The 25,685-nt window shown below is 31.8% G+C and overlaps 1 protein-coding gene across 1 annotated transcript in view; it reads left to right on the forward strand.

Moving 5' to 3' along the window:
• Positions 1-3,775: 3,775 nt before the first annotated feature.
• LOC148612104 (endoplasmic reticulum membrane sensor NFE2L1-like) overlaps positions 3,776-25,685 on the forward strand; it is a 31,487-nt gene continuing 9,577 nt past the window's right edge. Inside the window, exons 1-4 of the mRNA XM_088593232.1 lie at positions 3,776-4,735; positions 17,787-17,918; positions 18,402-18,501; positions 23,225-23,337. Coding sequence (XP_088449358.1) covers positions 4,169-4,735; positions 17,787-17,918; positions 18,402-18,501; positions 23,225-23,337 — 912 coding nt within the window. The 5' untranslated portion in view covers positions 3,776-4,168. The remainder of the gene's footprint in view (positions 4,736-17,786; positions 17,919-18,401; positions 18,502-23,224; positions 23,338-25,685) is intronic.

A 25,685-nucleotide genomic window follows, 5' to 3' on the forward strand; every position in this document is an offset into this window, starting at 1 on the left:
CTCTATCAATTGTGTCTTTTTGATTATTCAACACTGCTCAATTGAAATGAATATTAGATGGTTTCATATAAATTTTCAATTAAAAAATGTTTCCCAAATAGATAATGTCCTAACGTCATTATAAATACATACATGTTTTTAAAAAAATAATCTGTATTCAGATGAGAAAAAAATGTACCCATTTCCCGCCCATTGATCTGTGCTTGTCTGGGGTCAACTTCTCATTCTATGGTATATGGGGGATTTGGAGTAGGGGTGGGGATTGTGAATGGGGAGAACGGTGAAATCACTTGTAAATGTTCTTTATTAGTCCCATATTTACATTCTTTTGATTACCGCTATAACCTTTGTTCCATTGATTACTCTTTCATATAAAATATATTGAAATTGATAAAAAACCACAGTTTAAAAGTTCAAGAAACTAAAAATCGATGGTAAAGGAAAACTATTGATCAAACTTAACGACAAATGTGATGACTTTTCTTTCAGAATTGTCAACTTTCCTTTCATCTGTGGCAATATCCCTTCAGCCCCTGCATATGGAGTGTTCATATCACAACTCATACGTTATGCCAGAGCTTACCGAGACTACGCAGACTTTTTGTATCACGCTAGAATTCTAACAAATAGGCTTATGTAACAGGAATATGTTGCTACAAGATTGAAGTCATCACTACAAAAGTTTTATGGTCGTCATCATAAACTCGTGGATCGTAATGGTGTATCCATCTGCGCCATGAAAACTGATTTGTTCAACGTGTCATAGTTTTCCTTTCCTCTTTCGTCTACCTCGGACTTAACTTTTTATAAACAACTCGGCGGGTGTTTCTAGAAAAGCAGAGGACGCTTACCCTACCGGTGCACTTGGTCCCTGCTCCCAGTTTTTAGTGGAGTCCGAGTTGCTCATTTGCTTTTGTTACTTTGTATGTATGATTTTAGTTACTTTATGTTCTTTGTTGTGTTTGTCTGTTTTTCATGTCTGGTCTTTGTCCCTGGATTACATTCTTTTGATTACCGCTATAACCTTGGTTCCCTTGATTACTCTATCATATAAAATGTATTGAATTCGATTAAAACCATAGTTTTAAAGTTCAAGAAACTAAAAGCATATGATTATAGTTGATAATGCAATGTTATAAAGAAAAATGCAAACGGCATTTTATATAGAGATGGGGCAATGTGGATGGTGGAATACGTCCGTTTATAATATATAAAGGTAATAATCTAGGTCATTTTTAATACTAGTATTTAGTGCTTAAATATTGAAAACCAGTAACATTTTTGAAGATGAAATTACAAAAATTGAAAATTAATGTTCTGAAGTACATATATATTTTTTTTAAATATAGTTTGTCTCTATTTTTTGTTTACTTCCATTAATTCACAATAGGAAAGATATTTTTTGTCACACAGTGATTTCTCTGATTTCTAGTCTCTGTCAATTTTTTGGACATTGTTGTCCACACATTTGTATTCTCCCTTTTTCTTAATACGCATTCATTTGCGTTCAAATCAATTGCCATAGAAAAATAATTATTTCAAAATATTGTGTTATTGATACTGGTTTGTCTGGTGTATTGGTTTATTTTGTAATGATATGGGTTCGAAGTAGAAGCAAGAACACTAAATCAAAATAATGACGGGTTCTATCTCGAGTCTTAATTTGCTTTGTTTTTTTTTTTGTTTTTGTTTTTGTTTTTGTTTTTTTTTTTTGGGGGGGGGTGTTTGTTTTTTGTTTTTTTTTGTTTTTTTTGGGGGGGAGGTGTTTGTTTTTTGTTTTTTTTGTTTTTTTTTTTTGGGGGGGTGTTTGTTTTTTGTTTTTTGTTTTGTTTTTTTAGGTTTTTTGTTTTTGTTTTTGTTTTTTTTTGTTATTATTAAACCCCCGCCTACAAGTTTAGTATACACAGCGAAAGGACTGTACGTCATTCCTTCCGCCCGCTCTTCCTTCGGCGATTCCGTTACGCAGCAGGAATTCATCTTTTACACTGTTATCAGTTACTTCTCCTTCACCACCCTATGGAATTTTTAATGAAACTTTCACCAAATCTTTATTATTTTTCCCATTGTGCACGTCCTATTTTAGGTTTCGATCCAAATAAATTTAGAGATTCCACATAGCAAGACTTGGACTTAAATCATTTATGAATATGGGACACATCTCTTATCCGTTACTCCTCCTGCATTAAATAAACTTTCATAGAACCGACATCATTAATAAAATATTCCACTTGAATACCTGCTATTTTCAATTTTGATTCAAATCTGTACTTTCATTTTTTTTCCAGTTTTTATTGCTGTCTTAATTTCGTTTCTTTTTTATTTATTTGTTTTAGTTGTTTGTTATTGGTTTTCTTTTGGTTGTTTTTGTTTGTTTTATTTTGTGTTTTTTTCTAGCATCTTCTTGTGTTTTTTTTTTTTTTTTTAACAAGCTGTCCTCAATAATTGTTTGTTCTTGGGCAGCAAACATTTGCTTCTCAAGGGGGTGGGGGCTATGGATTTTTTTTCTGAGACAAACTTTTTTCCCCGTAGCAAATACAACTTGTATATTTTTTCAGGGTCAATCAAAAAATTCATCATCTATTGGAAAAATCATTATTTTTTGACATCTCACTACAACACCTTCCACATAGACAGCGTGATTTATATTTTGTCATTTTTTTAAACAAACTTTTTCTCTCTCTCTAATGATGAGTCAAATTATTTTTTCCACATTTTCCAGACACCAACATTTTTCCCAAAAAATCCATAGCCCCACCCCCTCCAGAAAATTAAAAGGTTGCTACCTTAATTATGATAAACTTCAATTTCAGTCAACCTTAAATACACCAAGGCCGCCATAAATTATTTACATGATATGTGCACTATATACACCATCTTCAGTTATTTAGAATAAAATACAACTGAATAATCAACAGGAGAATTTTCGCTTTAAGTTATTGATATACTCATCGCTGCCTTTAAATTACACAAAATACAACTTGTCAATGAACAATACCTTATTTATAATAATGTACAGTTAAAGGAGTCACGTGGCGTATATTATCCAATAGACATGGGTAATTCTTACATAGGCAGAATTGACATTAATGGTGTATTGTGAAGGGATATATCAAGGTGTATCGATACAGAACTTAGATATTGAAATTTTGTTGGATAAATTAAAAATGGACGGTTCCGAATATTAACTTTATGGAATTAACATCTGTATCCCGATGTTCTTTTCATTCTTTATCACCCCAAGGTGAAAATTGAAGAGGTAGTGATCATATGTGTATTGCCTTGCGAATTAGGTCACGTGTATTGTTGATAAATATTTACCAAGATGATGGAAATAGAGTCGGTTACCAATCCATTAAACCAGGTTTGTTTTATTTTCATTATTCTTTCTGTATATATTTATCATAACGATATTATAATCCTCTTTGATCGTCTAACGGTTCATTGATTATTGAATGGAACGTGTAATTGATTTGACCTACTTTCATTTTGCAAATCTTCATTAATTAATACTTGATTTATTGGTATTTTCATTTGGGTACCATCTTAACGGGGACTTAATATTATTTTTCACAACCAGGTAGTTGTTTGGTCCTTTTTTTCGCTTTTTTAAACTATTCAATCAATTTTTCGGTTCACCTGTTCGTTACCCGGAAACAAATTAGGAAAGGTGAGCGGAAGTGGATACTCGGAATTTCTTTGGCCTTTTCCCACAATTACTTATAAGAATCGAGAGAAACACCACTCTTCCTGACGTCATTTTCTAATTCGCTGAATCACATTTGTTGTGAATATTCTAGAAGAAAGAAGATTTCGTGGGGTAAAAGACAGAGAATTTCATCAAAATTCAAGAATACCGCAACAAGAAACAAAAACCTGAATTGCAAAAGCACTTTAAGATTGTAAAACCTTTCCGTCTGTCCCATAACTACTGTCGTTTGCCATGACATCCGCGTCTTGACAAACATGTGAACAAAGAAAACCATTGTCGCACCGTTTTCGGTTTATATATAGATATTTGACTCATTTTCTTGTGTGTAAGACCCACAAGCAAACCAAAACAATGATTTCTTGAACAAAAATGTTAGTTTGCAAGCCAAGTTTTAAAAATCGCTTTATAACATTAGTTGTCATTTAGTGTTGGCGATTGTGCAAGCATAAATAAAAGACAATGCTCAAGGAATACTTTGTGGATGGACTTGTACAAATTGCTATTGTTTTGAGCTTGTTACGAACTGATTTAAACAACTACATCAATATAGATTATGTAAATTCCCCTGAAGTTCAGGAAATTATTCTTGGATCATCTGCTGGATACACTCAAACCAATTTCATTAATAACCATTTAAATTCAGTTTATGGAGGTGGTAACCCCAAAGCAATATATAATGAAGTGTGTTATGACAGTCTTATACAAGACCTAAGGTCTTTAAGAAGGTTTTCAACATGGCGGGAAAGATCTCATTCAGCTAGACAAATAGCTACATTTCTAGTTGGTTTAAACAATTTACCAGAACTTGCAAGGGCACCTGTCCCCGAAAGTAACAACAATCCTGTGCAATCAGAGACAGCTACAACCAATGTAGAAGTAGAGTCAGAGGAGGACACCAACCAGACTGAAAATGAGAATGTGCAATACGAAGAAGTTCTAATCGGTGTTGATAGTGTTCCTAGTACTTCATCTGTGTCAACTTCATCTAACTTTTATGATATAAACTTTAATGATCTGACAAGAGAGGTATGATCATTGATCTTCATAAAAAACATAGCAACTGTAGTATTGAAATAAGCACAAATTTCTAGGAAAATGTTCATGCTCATGCCATTTTAGTTTGAATTTGGAAAAGTTTCTTGTAGAATTGAAATTTTAAAAAATTTCCTGTTGAAATCTACTGCATCTTGACAATTGTCATCATAAACTGTTCAATTCACAGGTTCTTAAAACAATTTTCAAATTTTGTATGTGCATAGTCTGTGGTCACTGTTGACCTATGGTACTGGATCCATCACCATTTTTACAGCTTCAAGTATTGAACTACTGATAGATTGTGAAGACTGCCTTACATATACATGTAGTCAGACTGCACCACAATGTATGACTGGCAATAACAGGTGTTAATATTTTTCTTATGGAAGACATGGGATTTGGGTTAGTTTCTTATTTTTCTTCTTTAAACTTACATGTACATGTATGTGCAAGCTATTTTCCCTGAAAATGTGGCACCAAGTGGACTCAAAATCATGAATCTGCATTTACACGTGTATACACATTTATGCATAGATTGGGAAGACAATCTGTTATTAGCCCTTACATTGTATGCAAAAAAATGTAGTTTGATTTGCAATAACAGTCTTCGAAATTTTGATCAGCCCACCAGGCAATGGTGGTAAATATAGTGGTTGGCTAGTACAAATTTTGCTTTCAAGCCAATGTATCCTACATGTGTTTTAATTCTTTTCAGATTAAGGGTAGGGGCCTATTGTCTGAAATTTACATGTCAAAGACTGCAATAAGAATTTCAGTTTGCTTTTTTCATTTGGGGTTTCTTTTGTTACTGAAAACCATGAAATTTTTGCTATAAATGCCAAAATTAAACTGTTTGCATTTTTATATGACTAATAAATTTGCTGTCATATAATGGTTCAATGTACGGCGTTGTTGTCTGTAGACACTTGGTTTTCTTGCGATAATTTGAATATTGGTTGATCTTTATAAGATTTTTTAACAAGGCAGGGGTCGCGCTGGGCTTCGCCAATGTCGCAATTTGCGATTTTTTATTTGATCTGGCGACAAAAATAACCAGTTGGCGATTTTCTTGGCGCCTAAGTTTTGTATATTAAAATTGATAGGAAGTTTATCAGCAAGGGATATTTTCTCCAATTATCAAATTATGTTGACACCTGGTCAGAGTTAACTGACCATGACCAATTTACGACTGAAGGCAATTAACAGTAATTAGACCAGACGACCGTGAGTGACAATATAATCATGGGAGGTGTCAATCAAATGTAAATATATTATTGAGCCAATCAAAACTGGTCAAAGGTAAACACAATTATGGCTAGGTGCACGTGGCTACATACAAGCTTCACAGCCCTGTTTATCCATGTGATACATTCAGAAACAGACTTACCTTATAAAAGAATATATTAAATGCATTTAACAATGATTATCCCATCAGAAAATGTCTAAACACCTAGAAATGTAAGAATTGATGAAAGAATATGGATGACATTTGTTCACACTTTTGCCATGTGACTTTTTGGCGGGAAAATCGATAAACAAAAAGAATGGGGATTCCCAAAATCTAATTAAGGAAATACTATTCAGATATCAAGATAATTAAACAGGGACACAATGAATGATCCATGGTACAAAATGTAGATTGCTAGAAATTTTATCAATTGAAAAAAAAAGAATCAAGTTTGTTAAATTAAAAAAAAAACAATTATATTGTAAGATAAATTAGACCTTAAAGGACAGGGACTATGAGAGAATAGTAATATAAAGTCCTTGATAGAAATAAAATACCTGTTTCTGGAGTAGTACTTTATTATTTTATGAAAGTGACAGACTAGAGCTAAAAACCTGCTTCATACATGCATCAAGAGTGAATCTTGTGTACATGTATGTATGTCATGAATAGAGAGGTTATTTTGATGAATTGACAAAAATAATTCATCAGTGGACTTAATACTGTCATTTTAAAAAAAAAAGTATAATTTTTTTTGCCCCCCTCCCCCGGCTCTAATTTCTGGAAATTTGCGACATAAAATGGCAGCTGGCGATTTTTCTGGCGACAGAATTTTGAAAGCCAGAGCAGCCCCTGCAAGGTCCGAAATCACATAGACTTTGGGAGTTATGGCCCAACCATTTTAGGATTAGAGACCAAAAGCATAGGAATTTCTACAATGTTCCACAATATTCTATACCACATTTGTCAGACAGGTATCGATTTTTGGGGTTAAGACTAATGTTTCAGAAATAAATTTTGGAAGTAAGGGACCAAAAGGGGGTCCTTAAACACACCTTTTTTCCTGATGTGCAGACAATAATTTGACTTAGTGAATGGATTACTTTGAAATACATTTTTGTGGTACAGTGTATAATAAGGTGCCATTTCGGGATTGATTTTGGGGGATAAGGCTTGGAACTTTCTGGGAATTAGGGGCCAAAAAGGGACCTGAAACAAACATTTTCCTTATGTTTAGATGGTTGTAGCCCAAAATGTCTAAAGGTAAATTTTTAACCTGATTTAATACAAATCATATATAATTTGTTACTGTAATTGTGACTACATGTATGTTTTTACAACTATCTTTTCCCATGTGTTTTACTCTTTTGTTCATTTCAACACTTTATTATTTGTTTGCACACCATTGTCAGACATATTTGATTATCAAAAAACAAAAGGTGTCAATTCGGAAGATCAACTTGAAAACTTTATAAAAACAAACGAATTGGAATGGTGTTAGCCTAAAATGATATAAATATAATTAAAAATTCATATTTTCAATGAATATTACATTTTGTTTCTTTTATTACTAATTTTTGCAGACATTCTGGGCACAATTTCATTAGCCATTTTGCGATTAGACATTTTGGGAACATTCCGTTTAGACTATAACTTAAACAAAAATGAATTGATCTGGTATAAATTTAACTACAAGATACATGTACCTATCCATCAAAGGAAGGCTGGGATAGATTTTTTTGGGTGTTACTTGAGCTACATGTATTATAATTAAGAATAAGAGGCCATACACAAGTATTTTGTCCGTCATCATTACTTCGGACAATAACTCAAAAACACTTTCACCAACATTTATGAAACTTTGGTGAATTGTTCCAGCACTTTTTTTTTTTTTTTTGTGTTATGAATTTTTATACATGTACTTGAAAAAAAGGGGGATTTTCAACTTTTCGCACAATAACTCAAAAACACTTTCACCTACTTCTATGCAACTTTGGTGAACTGTTCATATCTATTGACTTAATTTCCCTTTCAATTTTTATGAATTTCAGATTTATCATTTCCATGTTATGAATTTTTATACTTAAAAAAGGGGGGGATTTTCTAGTTTTAAATACTATTTGCACAATACATGTAACTCAAAAACACTTTCACTAACTTTTATGAAGCTTTGGTGAATTGTTCATATCTATTGAAGTAAACTCCTTTCCGATTCGTTTAAATGTCAAATTTTACGTTTCCGTGATATGAAGTTTTTCTCTTAAAAAAGGCAGAAATCATTAAAGCAGACCATTTGTTATGATAGTTTCAAATTTTTTGTGCATTTTTTATTAATTTTTTTTTAGGGGTGGGAGGAGGGTGTTTGACAGTGCTCACAGTATTTCTAGTTGATCATATAACTTCATTAAAAGCATAAGGACAAGTTAAAAGGGCAACAGGTGTATCACTCGCGTAAAGCACAGCTCTTTATTCCTGTAGGTGCAACGTATGCCATATGGTGCAGTTATAGAGCTTGGCAATGCCAATGTCATTTTTTTTTTTTGATCAACATGTAGGAACAAAATAACCAGTTCATGATTTCCTTTGTACCAAGATTTTATGAATTAAATTTGACAGGAAATTTAATATCAATGGTTATCCCCTCCAATCAAGATTTGACCGCAACCAATTTATGACTGAAGTCAATCAAAGGAATTTAGATCAGGTGACCCTGACTCCAAATAAATTTTCATGGAAAGTCGTAAAAATTTCAAATGCAAGAATTGATAATAAAAAAAAAATGAATGACCTTTGTTTACTCTTTTTCTAATGGCTACATTGTATGTGACTATTTTGGCGGGTAAATTGGTAAACAAATAGGAAGGGGACTCACCAAATCTTAAGAATGAAATCAGTGTTCTCCACGGGCCATTATAGTGCTGTACTTTACAGGGCTATGATTTCTTAGCACTGTGCTATCAGTAATTAATTTTAGTTAGAATGCACTGCTGTCTATAATTTTGGAGGAAGGCAAAATAAGCTGTGCTATGCACCAGTAAGCACTGTTCTATTCGAAAATCATGGGGAGAACACTGAGGAAATACTGAAGGCTTACTTGAACAAAATTATGTCATAATATTCACATATCAAGCAGGAGTAAAAGAGAACAAGGGAGGACTAAAAAGGCAGTGTGGGAAACCATTTTTTTTTCTCAACTTGCCATTCTGGCTAGTGGAATATTGATCTTGCTAGCCAAAAAGGAATTCAACAAGCCAATTTTATTTTTCTGTACTATCATGTTTTCTCTTGGATTTGACTAGCTTCTGCTTTTCTTTTTCTTTCTTCAACTATCTTTTCATTTGTTTTTTAAATTTATCAAAAACTTTTCCATTCTCGAATATTCCCTCCCATTGAAGTTTTTCAGGTACGTAAAGTACTCCATTTCTGAACTCATATTTTAAAAATAGAATTACATTTCAACAGATTCATCATTATGAAACAAGAAAATATTTGTCATTTGCTTCTTGTTCAATTTTATTGTGACAATAAACAGCTAATTTGCAAGGTAACATTTCATAAATTACATGTACCACGATGATTCCGTTTGACTACCCTGTCAGTGCGAGACCTGACAGGGTAGTCAAGGACGTTAAAAACCCCCTTAGTTAGTTTGTTTGACTACTAATTCGAGATCGGGACCGTCGCGTAGGTTTTGGTACATCCTGTTTACAATGCTTTACAAGTCAATAAAATTGTGCAAAATTCACTTGATATATTCAAGCTAAACTTCTTAATATGTAGGAAACATATTTTTAATATATGATGTTAAGGGATGTTTAACTAAATAAGCTGTTGGCTGGTTAACTTTCCTTGGAACTTGCCAATCAAATGACGGTCGCCAAATTGACGAGTGTAAGCTAATGAGAACTCACCAAATTACACATTTACTTGTATTTGGCAAGCTGGCGAGTGATGGTTTCCCACACTGCTTTAGAAAAAAATGAAAAAGCATTGTTGACTTGCATGTATTATAATAGAAGTGTTTTGTTATTGTGGTATGGAACTTGCGACACCTCTAATATGGCATGTCAAACATTATTTACTGTTTAATGTATGCGGAAGCAAGAAGAATAAAGTAGAATCCAAACTTTCCTTAAAACAGTATGTGTATAAAAAAATGTATGAAACACTCACTGAACAGTTCAGTGACCACTATTAATTTTTTGTATACACAGGCCAGAATCATCTTTTGGAGAATTCTTATTTGATGCAAAAAATTTGCAGTCATATGATGGTATGCTGATTCCTGCATCTTCCGTAGGTATTTAAAGTCTAGACACTACATTTTTGTAGTGAGTAAAACTGAATTAACTCTTTGATATTGTACCACGATGCAATAATGCAAAAGGAAGGATGCGACTGATTTTGAAGTTTGTGATTTGTATCATTTAGGAACTATGGACCAAAAGTGGCCAGAAACAAGCATTTTCCTGATGTCTGGACAAAAACTTATGGATCTCTTTGCAATCATTCCACAAGGTACCATCCTACAAAAGGAAAGGCTTGGACTGATTGTAACTTGAAGCATTTCGGAATTGTCTTGCACTCTGGTTCCTAATCTACATGTACATGTATGTCTAGAAACGTGTACAAATGCACCATAGGTATATTTTTACCTGTAAATCCTGTTGTTATTACCTGATTACATCTTTTGGAAATTACTTCTTATAGAAACTACCCTCTAGCATGTGACAATATGATGGTGTAGACCACACAACATTCGTTTATCTTTACTGGATAACAATCTACTGTTCTTTTATCCTATTGTGCAGGTGATTTATCTTATATATGAAAACATTCAGTCATTTTAGTGATTTTTTTTATTCTTTTATTTTTTAAAAATAAAAAGGAACTGACAGCTTCGAATTTCCCTGACCCAATTGTTAACTAAAACTTAACTCCAGTACATTCATCCAATTAAACTGACACACCTTACCTATTAATTTTCTGAGTATACTTCTATTTGTATTTTAAAAAGGTATTGTATTCACAAGGAAGGCCCTAGAAGAGAGTTAATTTTAATAATGTATTAGAGTAATGAACTATTTAATTACTAATGTTTAGAAATGAACATGGAGTTCATTAAACATTCTACATGAGAAATGAACAAAAGTTTTTTTACTCAAGACATGTTAAAAGATTCATGGGTATAAGTTTCTTTTGAATAGAACACAGTAATTTTCAAGTTACAAGAGAAATTCCTATGTTTGCAGATAGTCCTTGCACTAGATTTCATAAAAAGATTTGTTTAATGCAAAGTTTATATTTTGTAACTGATAAAAAGGACAGGAGTGTACTGAATACTTCAAGGATCCCTGATCTGTTGACAAAATTCCTTTGTGTCCAACTCATTTACTTAAAATCCCCTTCAATGGGCCTTGAGGGAAGAAAACCATTTAAGTTGTCGGTTATATAATATGCAGAGCTTTGTTAGAATTTTATTAAAAGATATTGACTAGTTCTTATCGCTTTCGTATAAATAAGGTTTTTTAAGTGCGGCAACAAACATTAAATATGTTTAAGTTTCTCAATATTATTCTTGTGCATGTATATCTTGTCGAAAATTTAGTCCAAGGTCCTTATAACACAATTTTTATTTTATAAATGAACAATTCCCAGCAGGTAACTTGACCAATTAAGGCTATCAGTTGGCTTTGACATGCTTTTGTTTGAGTGTCTTCCTTGTAATAGGAAGATAAGGATGCACTTGTGCATCTAGGGATAAATCTCACCGAAGTTCAGGTGTGCCTATTGATATAAAGGATCTGTTAAATTTATGCCTCTTGACATGTCTTAATCAACCTTAGATACTCAGAAAAAGGATCCCTTTTTCAGTTTTTGTCTCTCATTGCCTTTTGTTTGGCAAATGCAAATTGGTTTCAGGGTCCAAAGTTTTAAGACAGATTTTGTAGCCTTTAAATTGCCAGTAGATGTTACGATATACCTTATAGTAAAAACAGTGAATTTCTACTGTAGTTTTAATAGGTACATGTATCAGTAATGCCTATCTGAATCATCAGATCTTTGAAACCTGTTAGATTTCCTCTTTGAAAAGACTACTATGAAACTAGAGTTAAAATAGGTTGTGGTGATGAAGTCATCATTTTCTGGCCTAGGACCTTTGAAATGTCATTTCACGGGATTCTAGATATTCAACCTTATTATAGGCAAATGGTTGAGGACTTTTGATTTTCCTCAACTGGACCATTGATTTAAAATTTGGGATAGTCCATGATTCTTCACTTAAGAAAGTAGATTTGAACCCCTGTGAAAACTTCAAAATTTAAATTCATTCTGTTGACAGTTTATTTTACATATACTGGTAGATTATTTACTTCTAGTCCCAATATTTTTTGTGAACTTATAAGTATGTTTTCTTGTGACCTTCATTATTTGAAATAAAACAGGCTTTAAACTAAAGAATGTTACAAGAAAACATTCCGTTCATATTTTGTTAGAAATTGTCAATAGCTTAATAACTTTTTGTTGGTCTTAGCAAAACAACCACCATGTTGGCATAATTCACTAAACCATGTGGATTTATTATTATATTAGGTAAAAAAATTTTAAAACTTGAATAAGTAACTGTCCTCGAGCGATTTGAAAGTTCAGTGAGGTTGATTAACCAAAAACTACATTAACAATGAAGTAACATATTTAAAAATCTCAAATGGGCTTTTTCATACACCTAATTGCATTGTTACTATGACGACAGCCACAAATACAGTTATTCATTTCATTGAACTTACCGAAGTACTCAAACCAACTTTCACAATTGAAGATGAATATTAAGATATGAAACTGGAACTAATGTGTGAAAACGATAAATTGTGATCTGATAAAATTTGTTCTAGATTTATTGACCATTTCAATCCGAAAACTTGCATGTGCACATATGTCCAAAAAAAATGCATTTTAAGGGCAATAACTCTTGACCAAGTCAATGATTTTTTGCATGGAATCAGGAACCATTGTTAAAATAAATATAAAAAAAATAATTTTAATGTCTTCTATACATGTATCTACTATAGACTACTTGTTATCACAATCTTACTCTGAATTAAAGTTCACATAGTGCATGACTGTTTTGGTAGAAATAGGATGTCTCTCTGCTTACAAATGGAAATATATGCATATATGTTGTACCTATCATGTATTTATGGTCATTATTTTGCCATTATTCCTTCCAGTAACCTGAACTTAAATCATTAATATACCTCCCAAAGTAGGAATGACCTATAAAGCTAAAGAATCAATGTTTACTCTAACATTAATTATGGTTGATATAGACCCATGTGTATAAATGTCAGCTTACACAAATGGACAAATTGTCTTGATTTTGACAGAATTTGCTGTTGTCTAGATAATGTAGTATCTTAGTTGCTTAGCTTATGCCACATTTTAAATGGTTGAAAACTTGAGGGTTTTTATTTTATCCTTCCATCTTATTTTTACGGAAAACACAATTATCGATCATAGTCATAGATATGTGAAGAATGAAAAATATAAGGTGCGGTTTGTTACTTTATATGAATGTGTTGGGTACCTTAATGGTGATATTTACAAAAATAACACTAGGGGCAATTTGTGTACCAGAAACTGAAAAATGTAAACAAGATTGAACATCATACATGAAATAGTTTCTATGTAGGCACCCCGTTAAATCGGTTCAATTAGTCAAGCCCTAGTGAGGAAAGTGACTAGATGGCTTGGGGCTATGACACTCCAGGTCAGATCAAAGCTTTTGTATGGTTGTATCACAGGTCACACACCTTATATTCCTGAACATACTTATGATTCAGAATCACTGTTCTGTAACTAAACAAGATGCTATTGTTAAAAAGTTTTATTATAGGTAAAAATAACATGATATTATGTAAATCGTATGATTTTATATGGGTGGCAGAGGAGAAAGGTATCATTTTACCTTTTTTGGCATGTGTTGATGACAAATGTACTAACTGCTCAACTAAATCATTTTTAAAAAATATTGGAAGTTTGAAGCCAGGCCAAACTTAGAAATAACTTCATTCTGTATCGTGTACATGTGATCCAGGGATTCACACTAACAGTTGTCCAGTAGTCCTTTGCCACTCTAATTTTGGAGAGGACTAATTGAAAATTTTTCATGGTAGTCCTGTGACCTATCTAAATTTTGCATTTTTTGTAAGTAAGATCTAAGAGAACTGTCATTACAGTATGGGAACTACCTGTTTTACCTCTGAAGTAGTCCTGTTGACAAGTAAATAAATGTAGTTAGTACAAAACCCTAACATATTTATTTACATGTACATGTATTTTGTTTTGTAAAAATTTCATTTGGAAAAATATGTCAATTATAAGCACTAAAGGCATGTTTGGTCTGGGCTTTGGTTTACTTCATAGACACTCCATTGTCAGAGATTGACATTGAAAGCTAATTTATTCAGAAAGTCTAGATCTTACGAAAATTTTGAGTTTTTGAGTGTGGCAAAAAAATCCTTTATTACTGTCATGACAGTTTCATTGATTTGATGTTTGACATTTTCAATCCATTTCAAACTAGGCATTCATTTATCATTCACAAACTACTCTAATGTTGATGTGCTGAGTATAAACCTTCAAAGTTAAACAAGATTTTCACTATCTTCTTGTTACCTTATGAATTAAGATGTGGAAATATGATCGGGAGATTTTGACACCTTCCTTTCAAATATTGAGTTTTCACTCCAGTATAAGGTTACTAAGTTATATAAGCAACAAGCATCTTGCGTAACTTGTTTGTTTACATTTAAGTAGTCCTGAATCTTACTGTCAGTTTACATTTACAATTGTTTGAATACAGGTGTAGATTGGTTTTTCCATTCCTTGTGGTTAGGCCAAGCAAACATAAATGGTAAATTTTCATCCAACATTCAAGAAAAATATGGGGTAGGTGGGAGGATTTTATTTTTTATTTCTTACTAAACATTTTCTAGTCTAATTTAAGATATTTGATGTGTTCTAAATCCAAAGCCACATCAGTTTCAGAGAAGAAACATCAATTTAGTGAAAGATTTTTGTGTTGTAGTACCTCAATACTAGCAACTGACATGAAAAAAAATCCTGATTTTGAAATTCCCACCCAAATTTTTTTTTTATTAATGTCAATTTTTAGGGGCAGGAGGGAATGAGAATCACCTAATTTTTTTTTTGCCATAATGTCAAAATTTTATGTCTGAAATTTTGCTTCCTAGCCAGTGTATCCTTTATAAAATTCCTTTCAGAATAAGTGTTGGGCTTATTGTATGAAATTCAGCCTTCAAAGACTGAATATATGATATAATCTGCCAGGTTGCCAGCTGAGCCTTATGGTTGTTAACAGAAACCAGAGTATTCTTTGTTTGGCCTCAGTTGTGTTACATACACTTATGTTTAGATGTAGATACAATGTAGGTTCGTGTTATACACTGATAGAATGGAAATTCAAGATACTTGGGTACTAAAATATTATCAAAGTTAGAACATTTTGCATAATTTTCTACCAAATTGGAAGTTTTGATCTTTATTTTTGCATTTACCTTACCCGCCCTTATTCAGAAATAACACATATATTAAAATGAGACCTAAGATAATGATCAGTTAAATTGCTCTAAAGGAAATAAAGTTTTCGTTCAACAATAACAAAAAAAACTGCTTTAAATTTCTGACTACTTTCATTAGATTTTCAAATTGACAAGTTCGGATTGTATTACACAAGGTACGAGGTTACTGTTATTAAATATTGTGTCTATTTTGATTAAAAATAGGTACAAAATTTTATATTTCTTCTGATCTTCTCATGATTAAGTTTTTTAGTTTGTTTTTTTTTGTACACAAATGTCATGGTACATGAGCAGGGGTTTCATAACTTTTTTAGTTCACCTGACCAGAATGGTTTTAATTTTTTTTGGCAATTCTGACACTTTTGGTTTATCAGATTATAATAAGGTGAATGTTGGTCAAGCTGGCAGGTGGGGAAATAATTTTTGTAACACTTCTCAGCAACCACTTACCCCAGCCTCTCAATATTTGGTATCTAGCATTAGCATCCCATATCGTAGGACCCAATATCAGGCCTGTCAGACATCTACTATCTGTTGCTGTTTATTGAAATTTGGCCATTTCTGTCTTCTTAAAATATATGAAATTTTAATTTTAATATACATGAAATTTTAAATCTGAAGGTACCTTATAGCTTAAAAGGATAAAAGTACTGGGTACCACCTCATAATGAAAGATCTGCTTATGTTCATTGTTCTTACTCCATGGGCCTAAAAATTCTGGTCACTGTCTTACTTCTAATTTTGATATCTAGTCAAAAATTTAAGTATCTATTGTCAGAAACCTCTATCAACTTCTGGGGCCTCTTGTTTGCATACCTACAATTGCTCAGTCATTATATTTATGGAACTACACATGTAAAAGAAAATATTGGATTGAGAAAGTCTATGAAAATGAGAGTTTTAGTGATACAAAAATGTTAATGACTACAAGCAGTTCAGACTATTTTTGGGTTATTAAGCACAAGATGGTTGTGTTTATGTCTGAAAGTTTGTTTCTGAGTTGAGAGTATATGTAATTATGTATTTACATGGTAGTTGAAGTTATCCTAGGCTTTTGTATTTTATGTCCCAAAAAAGCTGTCTCCCATCAAATTGCAATGTTGGGGACTGGGTTATAATCGGTGTTCCTGTTGTCTTTAAAGCAATCTCCTGTGAGGTTTCACTCTATTTTGTGGTTTGTAGGTTTGATAGAGTCATTTATAAGCTGAATTGTGTCACACCCCTTTAGTGATTTATCAAATTTTACAGGAGTTGTAGAAACAGAAGACATTTCTGTGCATTTGACATTTCATCGATGATGGGTTACATAGGACACATGTAGAATTTTTTTATGTCTGAATTTTGGTCTTAAATCTCTGTCAGTGATTGGGATTAAAATTTTGAGAATGGGCTATTTTTATTGATCTTCAGAACTTCAATGGGTCATTCTTTAAAACTCTTTGTAAATATTTCTGACTTTAATGGGACATTTTCAGCTGGAATGTGATAAAAAACACAGCCCCCCCCCTAATCCAAAATCAGTGTTCTATGATGCCAAGAGGTCTTGTTGATGTCTTTTGTATTGTTTGCTCAATGACCTCAGTAGTAGAATGAAGGTTGGTGAGTTCTGTAGAAGTGTTATACTGGGATACTTACTTTTGGTAGAAATCTATACATTTTCAAAAATTGCAGTGTCCTTGTGAATGCCATGATCTTGGTAAGCCATCATGATATTTGTTTGTACTATTGGATACAGTTATACATGCAGTGATCGAATTTAATGGGAAATACTTGCTAAATGCAAGTTGAAATTCAATTTTGGTAGTAGAAATTATTTCCACTTGCTAAAGTTTGCTAGTGAAATTCTATACGTCTTTATAAGGTGTAAATTTTCAGTACTTGCTAAATTTAGCTAGTGGAAAAATTCTTAAATTCAATTCCTGAACATGTATTGCATTTGTATCAAATACATGTACTACTTTGGTTGATGTTAGAAGTACAAGTTTACATTTCCAAATACTGCTGTATTTTTGCAATAGTCCTTATATGCAGAGTACATTAAAGTGTAAATGTATCTTGTTTTGTTTCTGAAACTATATTAGTTGAAACATGTGATATTACTGCATGTATTTATCAATAATCATTGATATGTTCAACATATTTCCTGTGAATTAGGATGTGGGTTTTCGTGATGGTCAGCACTTAATTTTAATGTTATATTTATATTTTCCAGGATCTTGATCTAATTGAAGTACTATGGCGACAGGATATAGATCTTGGTATAGGAAAAGAGGTGTTCGACATCAACCTCAGGAAAGAGCTAGAGAGAGAACGAGAGATAGAAATACAAAAGGAACAAATAAAAGTAAGTGGTGATGTCTTTTCAATGTTGGAGACGTTGCTCAGCTCCTAGGTACAGCAGTAATTATCTACTGAAATGGAGAAAATGGGTAAATAAATGACCATATGAATTACAATTGTGTTTTTTTATGTTTATTTTTTTTTTTTATTTTTTTTTTTTTTTTTAAGACTTAATAGCTCTAATTGAGCTGTGAAATTTCTGTATAGTTTTATTGAAGTTTGAAGTTAATAATTAAATGTGTAGTACCACAATTCAACACACTTCGTGATAAAGTGCAAAGCTTCGTGCATTACATTGCCTTACAGATTGTATTACAGTATACGTATGTTTTTGTATTTGAGAAAGACTCTGATTGTGGAAGTATTTTGGATTGGAAAGGGTTTTGATGGCCTTGTTTTCAGTATTCAAAAGACAGCATTTTAGGGCTTACCAGTATTTAATTTTGTCAGTTTCCAATTATCTTAATTATTTTTCTTTATATTTCAGAAAAAGGAAGACGATCTATTACGGATAAAGTTGGAGGAACAAAGAAGACAGCAGGAGCAACAATGGAGAGCAGAGAACTTCATGAGAGATGGAGAAACTGGTAGGTTTTAATTACAGTGTCAGGGATGTAAGTTTTTTTATGGATTCTCAGATTTTGACTTAACACATCTGGATTTTTACATAAGGATAAGTTAGCTGTATATTTACATGTACTTTTTTTTTTGTCGATATTGGCTTCCATGTTTATCATATCTTATCCCTGCTGTCTTCACTGCCGTTCAAAAACCTTTTGTGTGAAAAAAGGTATTTTGCAGTAAAATTTCACTTACCAGTCAATCATGTTGAAATTTGTGAGGTGCAGTCTTCTAACTGCTTGACATGTGCATGAAGTACTGTAAAATCTGTCTTAACCAGACATTCTTAAGGAGGTAGGCCTAGGATAAGGGAGACAACTCTTACAAATCATTGGAACATTTTTATTAACTATTTTACATCAATCTCTTGTAAGCATCAAAGTAACTTGGACTGATTTCATTCTGCTTCAAATGAAAGCTTGATAGGCTAAAGTGAAATTGAATATGATACAAACATATCACTGATTTCAAGAGTTATGTCCCTTACCCTAGGTCTACCTCCTTAATGTCCTTTTTTATTAAATCTATTTTAAACTTAGGTAAAATGAACATCTCTCTGAATCAAAGACATTTTACACTACAAAAAAGGTTTGGTTTAGACAGGTTTCACTGTATGATTTTAAATAAAAATGTATATGAAATATATTTCATAAACTTCAATTGAACATTACAGAACAAGGACCATTTGTGTGCACAGCAATGCTGCATATAGTATTAAAGTTAACCACTCCCTGAAATAGTCCTATTTATAGTATTATGTTTTTAGTCCATTAATGACTATAAGATAGATCTCTTTTTTTAAATTAAAAGGTTTTCTATCTTTAATCTTCATCATTCTGGAACATCAAAACAATTAATTAATGAGTCAAAAAATATTTCTTTTGAATTAAAAAAAGGAAGCAATGACTGATGTCTGACTATTGAATTTATTTTGCCAAATGAAAAAGAAATAATGAGCCCATTTGTAATTGTCAGTTACTTTGTAACCAGTTGAATTAAGTGGGGTTGATTATTTGGATTTTCCACTTATTCAGAACCAATAGTACCTGTGTAGATTACAGATATTTTTCCATTACTATAATTGGCTGATCAGTTTTATGATAATGTACTATTAAAAAGATGTTCTTATGAAATGTATGGACTTAAAAAAATTATAATTATTTCTATTAAAAAGGTTATGTTAATGATATCACAATATTAACTAGGACCCCTGTAAGGGCTCAGGTTGTTTGAATGTTTTTTTTTTTAATAATTTGGACTGGCAGACAAAATTGGTGCCTCTATGATCATATAAAACTCCATTAAGTTTTACTGCTGGTATATGAAAGAATCTGTGTCAGAGATAGAGGTCAAAGTTTGTCTAAATTTATTAAGTATGAAATTTTAAGAAAAAAATTGATCCTAGTCATTATAAAAGCTCATGAGAGCTTATGTTATTGTTCATATGGTTATGCTATGTACACTTACATGTACATGCACATATGGTCAGTTTTAAATAAAAATCACTTTACTAAATATATATAATGTCCTTTATGTGAACAAATGAACCTTTTATATTTTTACTAAAATTTCAAAATTTCAGAATTTGGCCTTTTCTTTGCGGAGAGGCTGTATCTCATATATTTCTTGTTATTTTATTCACAAATTCTGTTCAGTCAATGCAGAAGTTTTTCATTGATCTAAATAATTGAACCACAATATTGTTTTGTTAAAATAGTTTAATTAAATTATAGGAACGGCCAATAAACTTGTGATAAAATCTTGGAAAGCTTCATATTAAATAGCATAAGTATTGCTGGATCAATATACATGTCAATGCATATGCTGCATTGGTACTGAAAATTGTTTTTGTAAATAGATTTTTGTTAAGATACTATACCCAGAGAAAAGGTTCAGAATTAATAAAATGCATGATTTTTTTTCCTAATGATTTAATCTTGATCATAAAGTTAATATAAGGCACTGCTTCAATCCTCAGTAATCATATCTATAAAGAGACATATGATATTAACTATTATAAACTATGATAAGTTCGATGGTTTATGTATTAAATTACATATATTTTTATCTGTTGTATTACATCTGTGTTTTTGCTAGCTAAAATCTATCTTGATAGTAAAAAAATCCAAAAAAAAAGACTAATGACATTGACAAAGGTTCACACTGAAATTATTATAGTTTTATGTAGTTTAGGTTGCAAAGGGCTATATTGCATCTTTAATGAACTTTGGCAGATGTAACAAAATTTGGTTTTTAAGTAATGAAGAGCTAAATTCTAGTACTAGTATAAGAATGAGCATTGCACTAAGAATTGGGCAGTTTCTAGGAAAGAAAAAGATTTAAATACAACTTGGATATCAGACTTAAAATTCTTGGTACATTTACTTTGGCTTTTTTTTATTTTATATAGTAGTCTTTGAGTAAGGTGGTTGACATGGCAATTTGATATTCTCACATCTTATTGACGTCAACATTTCTAACATGCATGAAAGAATATCTGATAATAATTTTCATTGATGACCTTTAGATCTCCCAATATATTAATTATGCTATATTGTTGTCATATACATTTACCAAATACAGTATCATATATTCATATGGTACATGAGACACTAGCTTTTGGAAACTGGAAATTTTGTTTTTGTCAGTTAAGTAGCACTCCAGATAAGAATCATGCAAAATGTGATTCATGGTTGGGAAGCCTTCTTATTTTTATTTTTGATATTTTGTTTAAAATGTTATAGTAAACAGAAATTAACATGTTGCTTTTCATATAATCCTTGTTCATACTAGATAAAAATTATATAGAATGTACTGTATAATTTAAAATTAAGGGAGATAACTCTGTAAATGACACTAAAGTACAATAGAAACAGTTGGATTTTAAATGTGTATCATCTCTGAAGAGCCAACTGACTGGAATGAATCATTATACATTTCATCATACAGATCTACAAAGCAATTCAATAACAAAAATAAGAATGTATCCTTTTTTTGGGTGTATTGATCACATATTACAGAATTTGCATGATTCTTACAGAGACTACTACTTAACAGCTGTTGATTAGTCACCTTATTATAATGGTGCTTTGAAAATTAGTACACCTCTAGAGTAAAACCAATCTAACCAAATGAGAGAAAAAAACAATTTTATTTTGACTGTTTCTTCTGAATAAAAAAGAAATGCCTGAACTCATGTTTGATACAAGGAAAGCCTGTATATGATGAGATCAGTTGATTTGTGGTTACAGATTGATATTTACACTGCATTAAGAATTAAAAATTTGATTTTAAGACATGACAGTTGAATGTTTAGGTAAATAACTTTGTTGTCCATGAAAAACCTGAATGACAGAAATAAATATTTTATCTTTTTTGTTTCCTGGTGAAAGCTAATTTATTATCACAGTAACAATGAATACAATGCCATGTTTGTTTTTATGTAGGAGAGGTTTTGGAATACATGTGGCTATGGATGTATTTGTTTGTCTCCAGTTTCTTATGATTAATTGTGGCAGACTATGCCTACAGTAATTGTAAGGTTCAAATGTCATGGGTGTGAGTCATTTGAAATTGCAATGAATCCTTTTTTTTTTTTTTTTTAAGCTGGGCTGCTGGGTTTTGAGAAGCCAAATTTTATGCGAGATTTTTCAAAAGTTGGAAAGATAAAAAAGAATTATTAAAAGATCTAATTTACCTAACTTAGTCAGGTTTATTATTTGCCTGAGTCTATTACATATTGTGGAGCAAATACTTGTTTAGTCTGTCTGTCTGTCCTGTCCTATTATCTGAGATTTAACAGTGTTGAAGTTGTTATTCTAGAAAATGAGGTCTACAGTTTCCTTGTGATATTAACTTGTTTAACAACGACAGTAATTTGTGGTTATATGATGGTATCATGCTGTCATAGTCAGTTTTTGTGCAATAACTTGTTTTATAAATATATCCTATTGGCCAATTTATGTTCCAGATTGAAAAGTTCCTAGCAGTGCATTACTAAATGTCCATTCAACATAATATTTGGTTAATACATGTTTGGGTTTCAGTACCTTTTGGATTATTGTAATGGATTTGTAAGTTTCTGTTAACATGTTTCACGGTGTTCATTCATAATATACTCAGAGGAAATACAAAGTAAGCAGTGAAATTGTGTTAGCTGCTGATGTTCGGTAGACCTATAAATATGATACCCACTTCAGGTGTGTTTTATAAACATGCTTAATGATGGTTTGATTTGAATATGTCAGGCTTTGTCAGTTATATTTTGTATTTACTGGTCATTTGGTCTCTTCAAGGATCCTCATTAACTCTGACCTTAAATCAGGGATTGAATTTAAGAACTTTTTCCACTAGCTAAATTTAGCAAGTACCGTACTGAAAATTTACACTCGCTAAATTTTAAGTTATTTGGGTTATTTCTGGACTTTATCTATAAGACGTATAGAATTCCACCAGCAAACTTTAGCAAGCAATTTCTACTTGCAAAATTGAATTTCAACTTGCATTTAGCAAGTATTTCCCATTAAATATGATCACTGTAAATCCATCCATTATAAGCATTCGGTAGGTGAAATTCGTAAAAAATCGCATGCAAACACTTACTGTTAGTAAGTGTTTGTAGTTACTGTACTTATGTATACCTAGTTCTGCTATAAGTAATTGTACTTGTATTTCCTATCTATTTTTTAGGTGAATGGGTGCCAGTTGGAGGTAGAAACAGAAATCCACCACCTCCTTCCACACCCTCACAACAAATGCATCCTGTTCCTCAGCAACAAAATGTACAGAACAATCAATACCAGGTATGTATATAGTTGTCAAGGTACTGTTCAATTATACTTAGTTAATGAACATGTTGGGTACTAACCAACTGACATAAGACTATGAAATTGGAACCAAATCAAAACCACATATGCAGTATTCAATGACCATCCATGTACAAATGTAGTTTGCAGACCATTGCTGCAGAAAGTAATTGCCTTTTTTTTCACTTTTCACTATTAGATAAATGTGTAGTAGCTTTGATGTATATAATTGCAAAGCTTAGAATTTCCTCTGTAAATCTCATTCTCACATCTGTCATGCTTTATGGTGAGAAACTATGATGAAAGTGATATTTTTTTTAATCACATTTAAGAATGTGATAGACTTTTGTCTTTCAAATAATTTTTCATCTTTCCTTTTAAATAAGATTTTTAAAAAAATGTTCAAATGTGAAGGAATAAAAGTGGTTTTTCCGATTGATCAAATCATTCTCACCTGCATAAACATTTTGTTGTCAACCATTGGTGAAGAGGCAAAGTTATTTAGACATATTTCTTTATTTATTTATAGACCAAGAATCATTTTTGGGATTTAATTCTTCCAATTGTTAATTTATATAATATATGTACTACCATGTGCAGAACCTTGTATGATTGCATACTTCTGGTTTTGCACTCCATAACCTAGTTTTGGCGAGTTTACACTTTTTATAAATCATGATTATTGGTTCCCCGTTTTTAAGTGTAAACTGCTACAAACTAGGTTATTTTGTGTAACCTTTAGGGGTTTATTTAAGAAAAAAATATGGCTGTGAAATGTCTTGTTCTTTACCCTGCTAGAAAAGTTTTGTCGATATAAATATTCTGGTAAGTATGAAACACTATTGTCTATTAGTTATAGTATAAGGTCTGCCTTGGATAGAAAAAGCTGGAAAATATTGTAATGCCCCGCCTTTTGGCCAGTTGGCTGTTCCCCTTTTAAGGAATTTCCAGATCTGCCACTGACCCTAGTGATTTTTTTTAACCTCATTATGCATTTCTTCTTTGAAAGTCTTTCAATATTGAAAAAAAAACTACTGGTCCTTATAGCAAAAAGACATTTATCACTAATATTTAGTTGACAATTATAAATTTGCCCCACATGATGGAATTCAATTGACCTCCCTTATTTCCAATTTATTTCCTGTGTCTCGACTTAAAGAACTAACATAAATCTAGTCAGAAAAAAAATAGTTTTGTTGTTATTTCTGACTGGCATTCAATCAAAATAATATTGTTTACATATTCATTTTAAGTATATAATAGACCAAGATCGCTGTATTATTTATTTGGTGTGTTTCACATGGTTTCGCCCTACATCACATCACAGACATAATTGTCAGCACGCTATTAATCAAACTGTAAATCATCCGCAGAACAATACACATAGATTGAGATGATTTGTTTGATAAGATTGTTATTTTTTAACATATTATGTACGTCTTTTATGAAGTGCATGTGAGTGGAAAAGACATAGTTAGTACCAAATAAATTAGTATGAATGGCTTTCAAAATCAATTTGATGGGGGGAAATGGGATTGAAATTATGAAAAGTGCCTTTTAGTGGATCTTATTTTTGACAAAAAATGGTAAAAATGGAGACAGGTCACGAAGCAGACTCATTATGACACTGTACAGTTTAAGATATATAGCCCTAATGTCCTGCTTTTAAAATAAACATTAATTATTTTAATGTCTTTTTTTTCTTTTCAATGGTCATCTATTGTTGATGTTATAGGAAGAATATAAATGTGACTCTTGGTGATATCTAGTGTTTATTGAATGTTTTAAGTGCTGAAATTTAATCATCTGATGCCCGGTAGTGTTGGAAAACAAGATTCTATTACTTGGACATTTTTTATCCTCTTGACCTAAATATGTGAATATTAATTTAGATGTTTCTCATTCAAGCTGTAATTTGACCCTAAATACATGAAATAGTGATGAATTACACAGTTAGGTGCTATTAAAATATAATTTGTACTACATGTCACCCTTAAAAATTAAGTTCTTTGGCCATTACCATTGATAGTGGAAATGCTTTATACACACCCTTTTTTCTTTATTTAATAGCTTGGACTGATTTCATTCTATTTCAAGTGGAAACATGATATGCTTTGGTGATATTGAATATGATGCAAACATATCACTGATTTCAAGGGTTAATTCCTTTACCCTAGGTCTACCACCATAAGCAGTTACTTCACTTAGCTTGATAGCTTTCTCTTAAATAAAATCATTGTGTTCCCCACTGTGGTGGAGAGGCATAGTTTTTGTCCTACCTGTCACACTTTGGTAAGCACAACTCCTTGGAATATTTTACTGCTGTGCCAAACTCCATGAAACTT

Source organism: Perna viridis, chromosome 7, assembly GCF_037379345.1.
Source record: "Perna viridis isolate PV_CMFRI_1.1 ecotype Kerala chromosome 7, ASM3737934v1, whole genome shotgun sequence".
Lineage (NCBI taxonomy): Eukaryota > Metazoa > Mollusca > Bivalvia > Mytilida > Mytilidae > Perna > Perna viridis.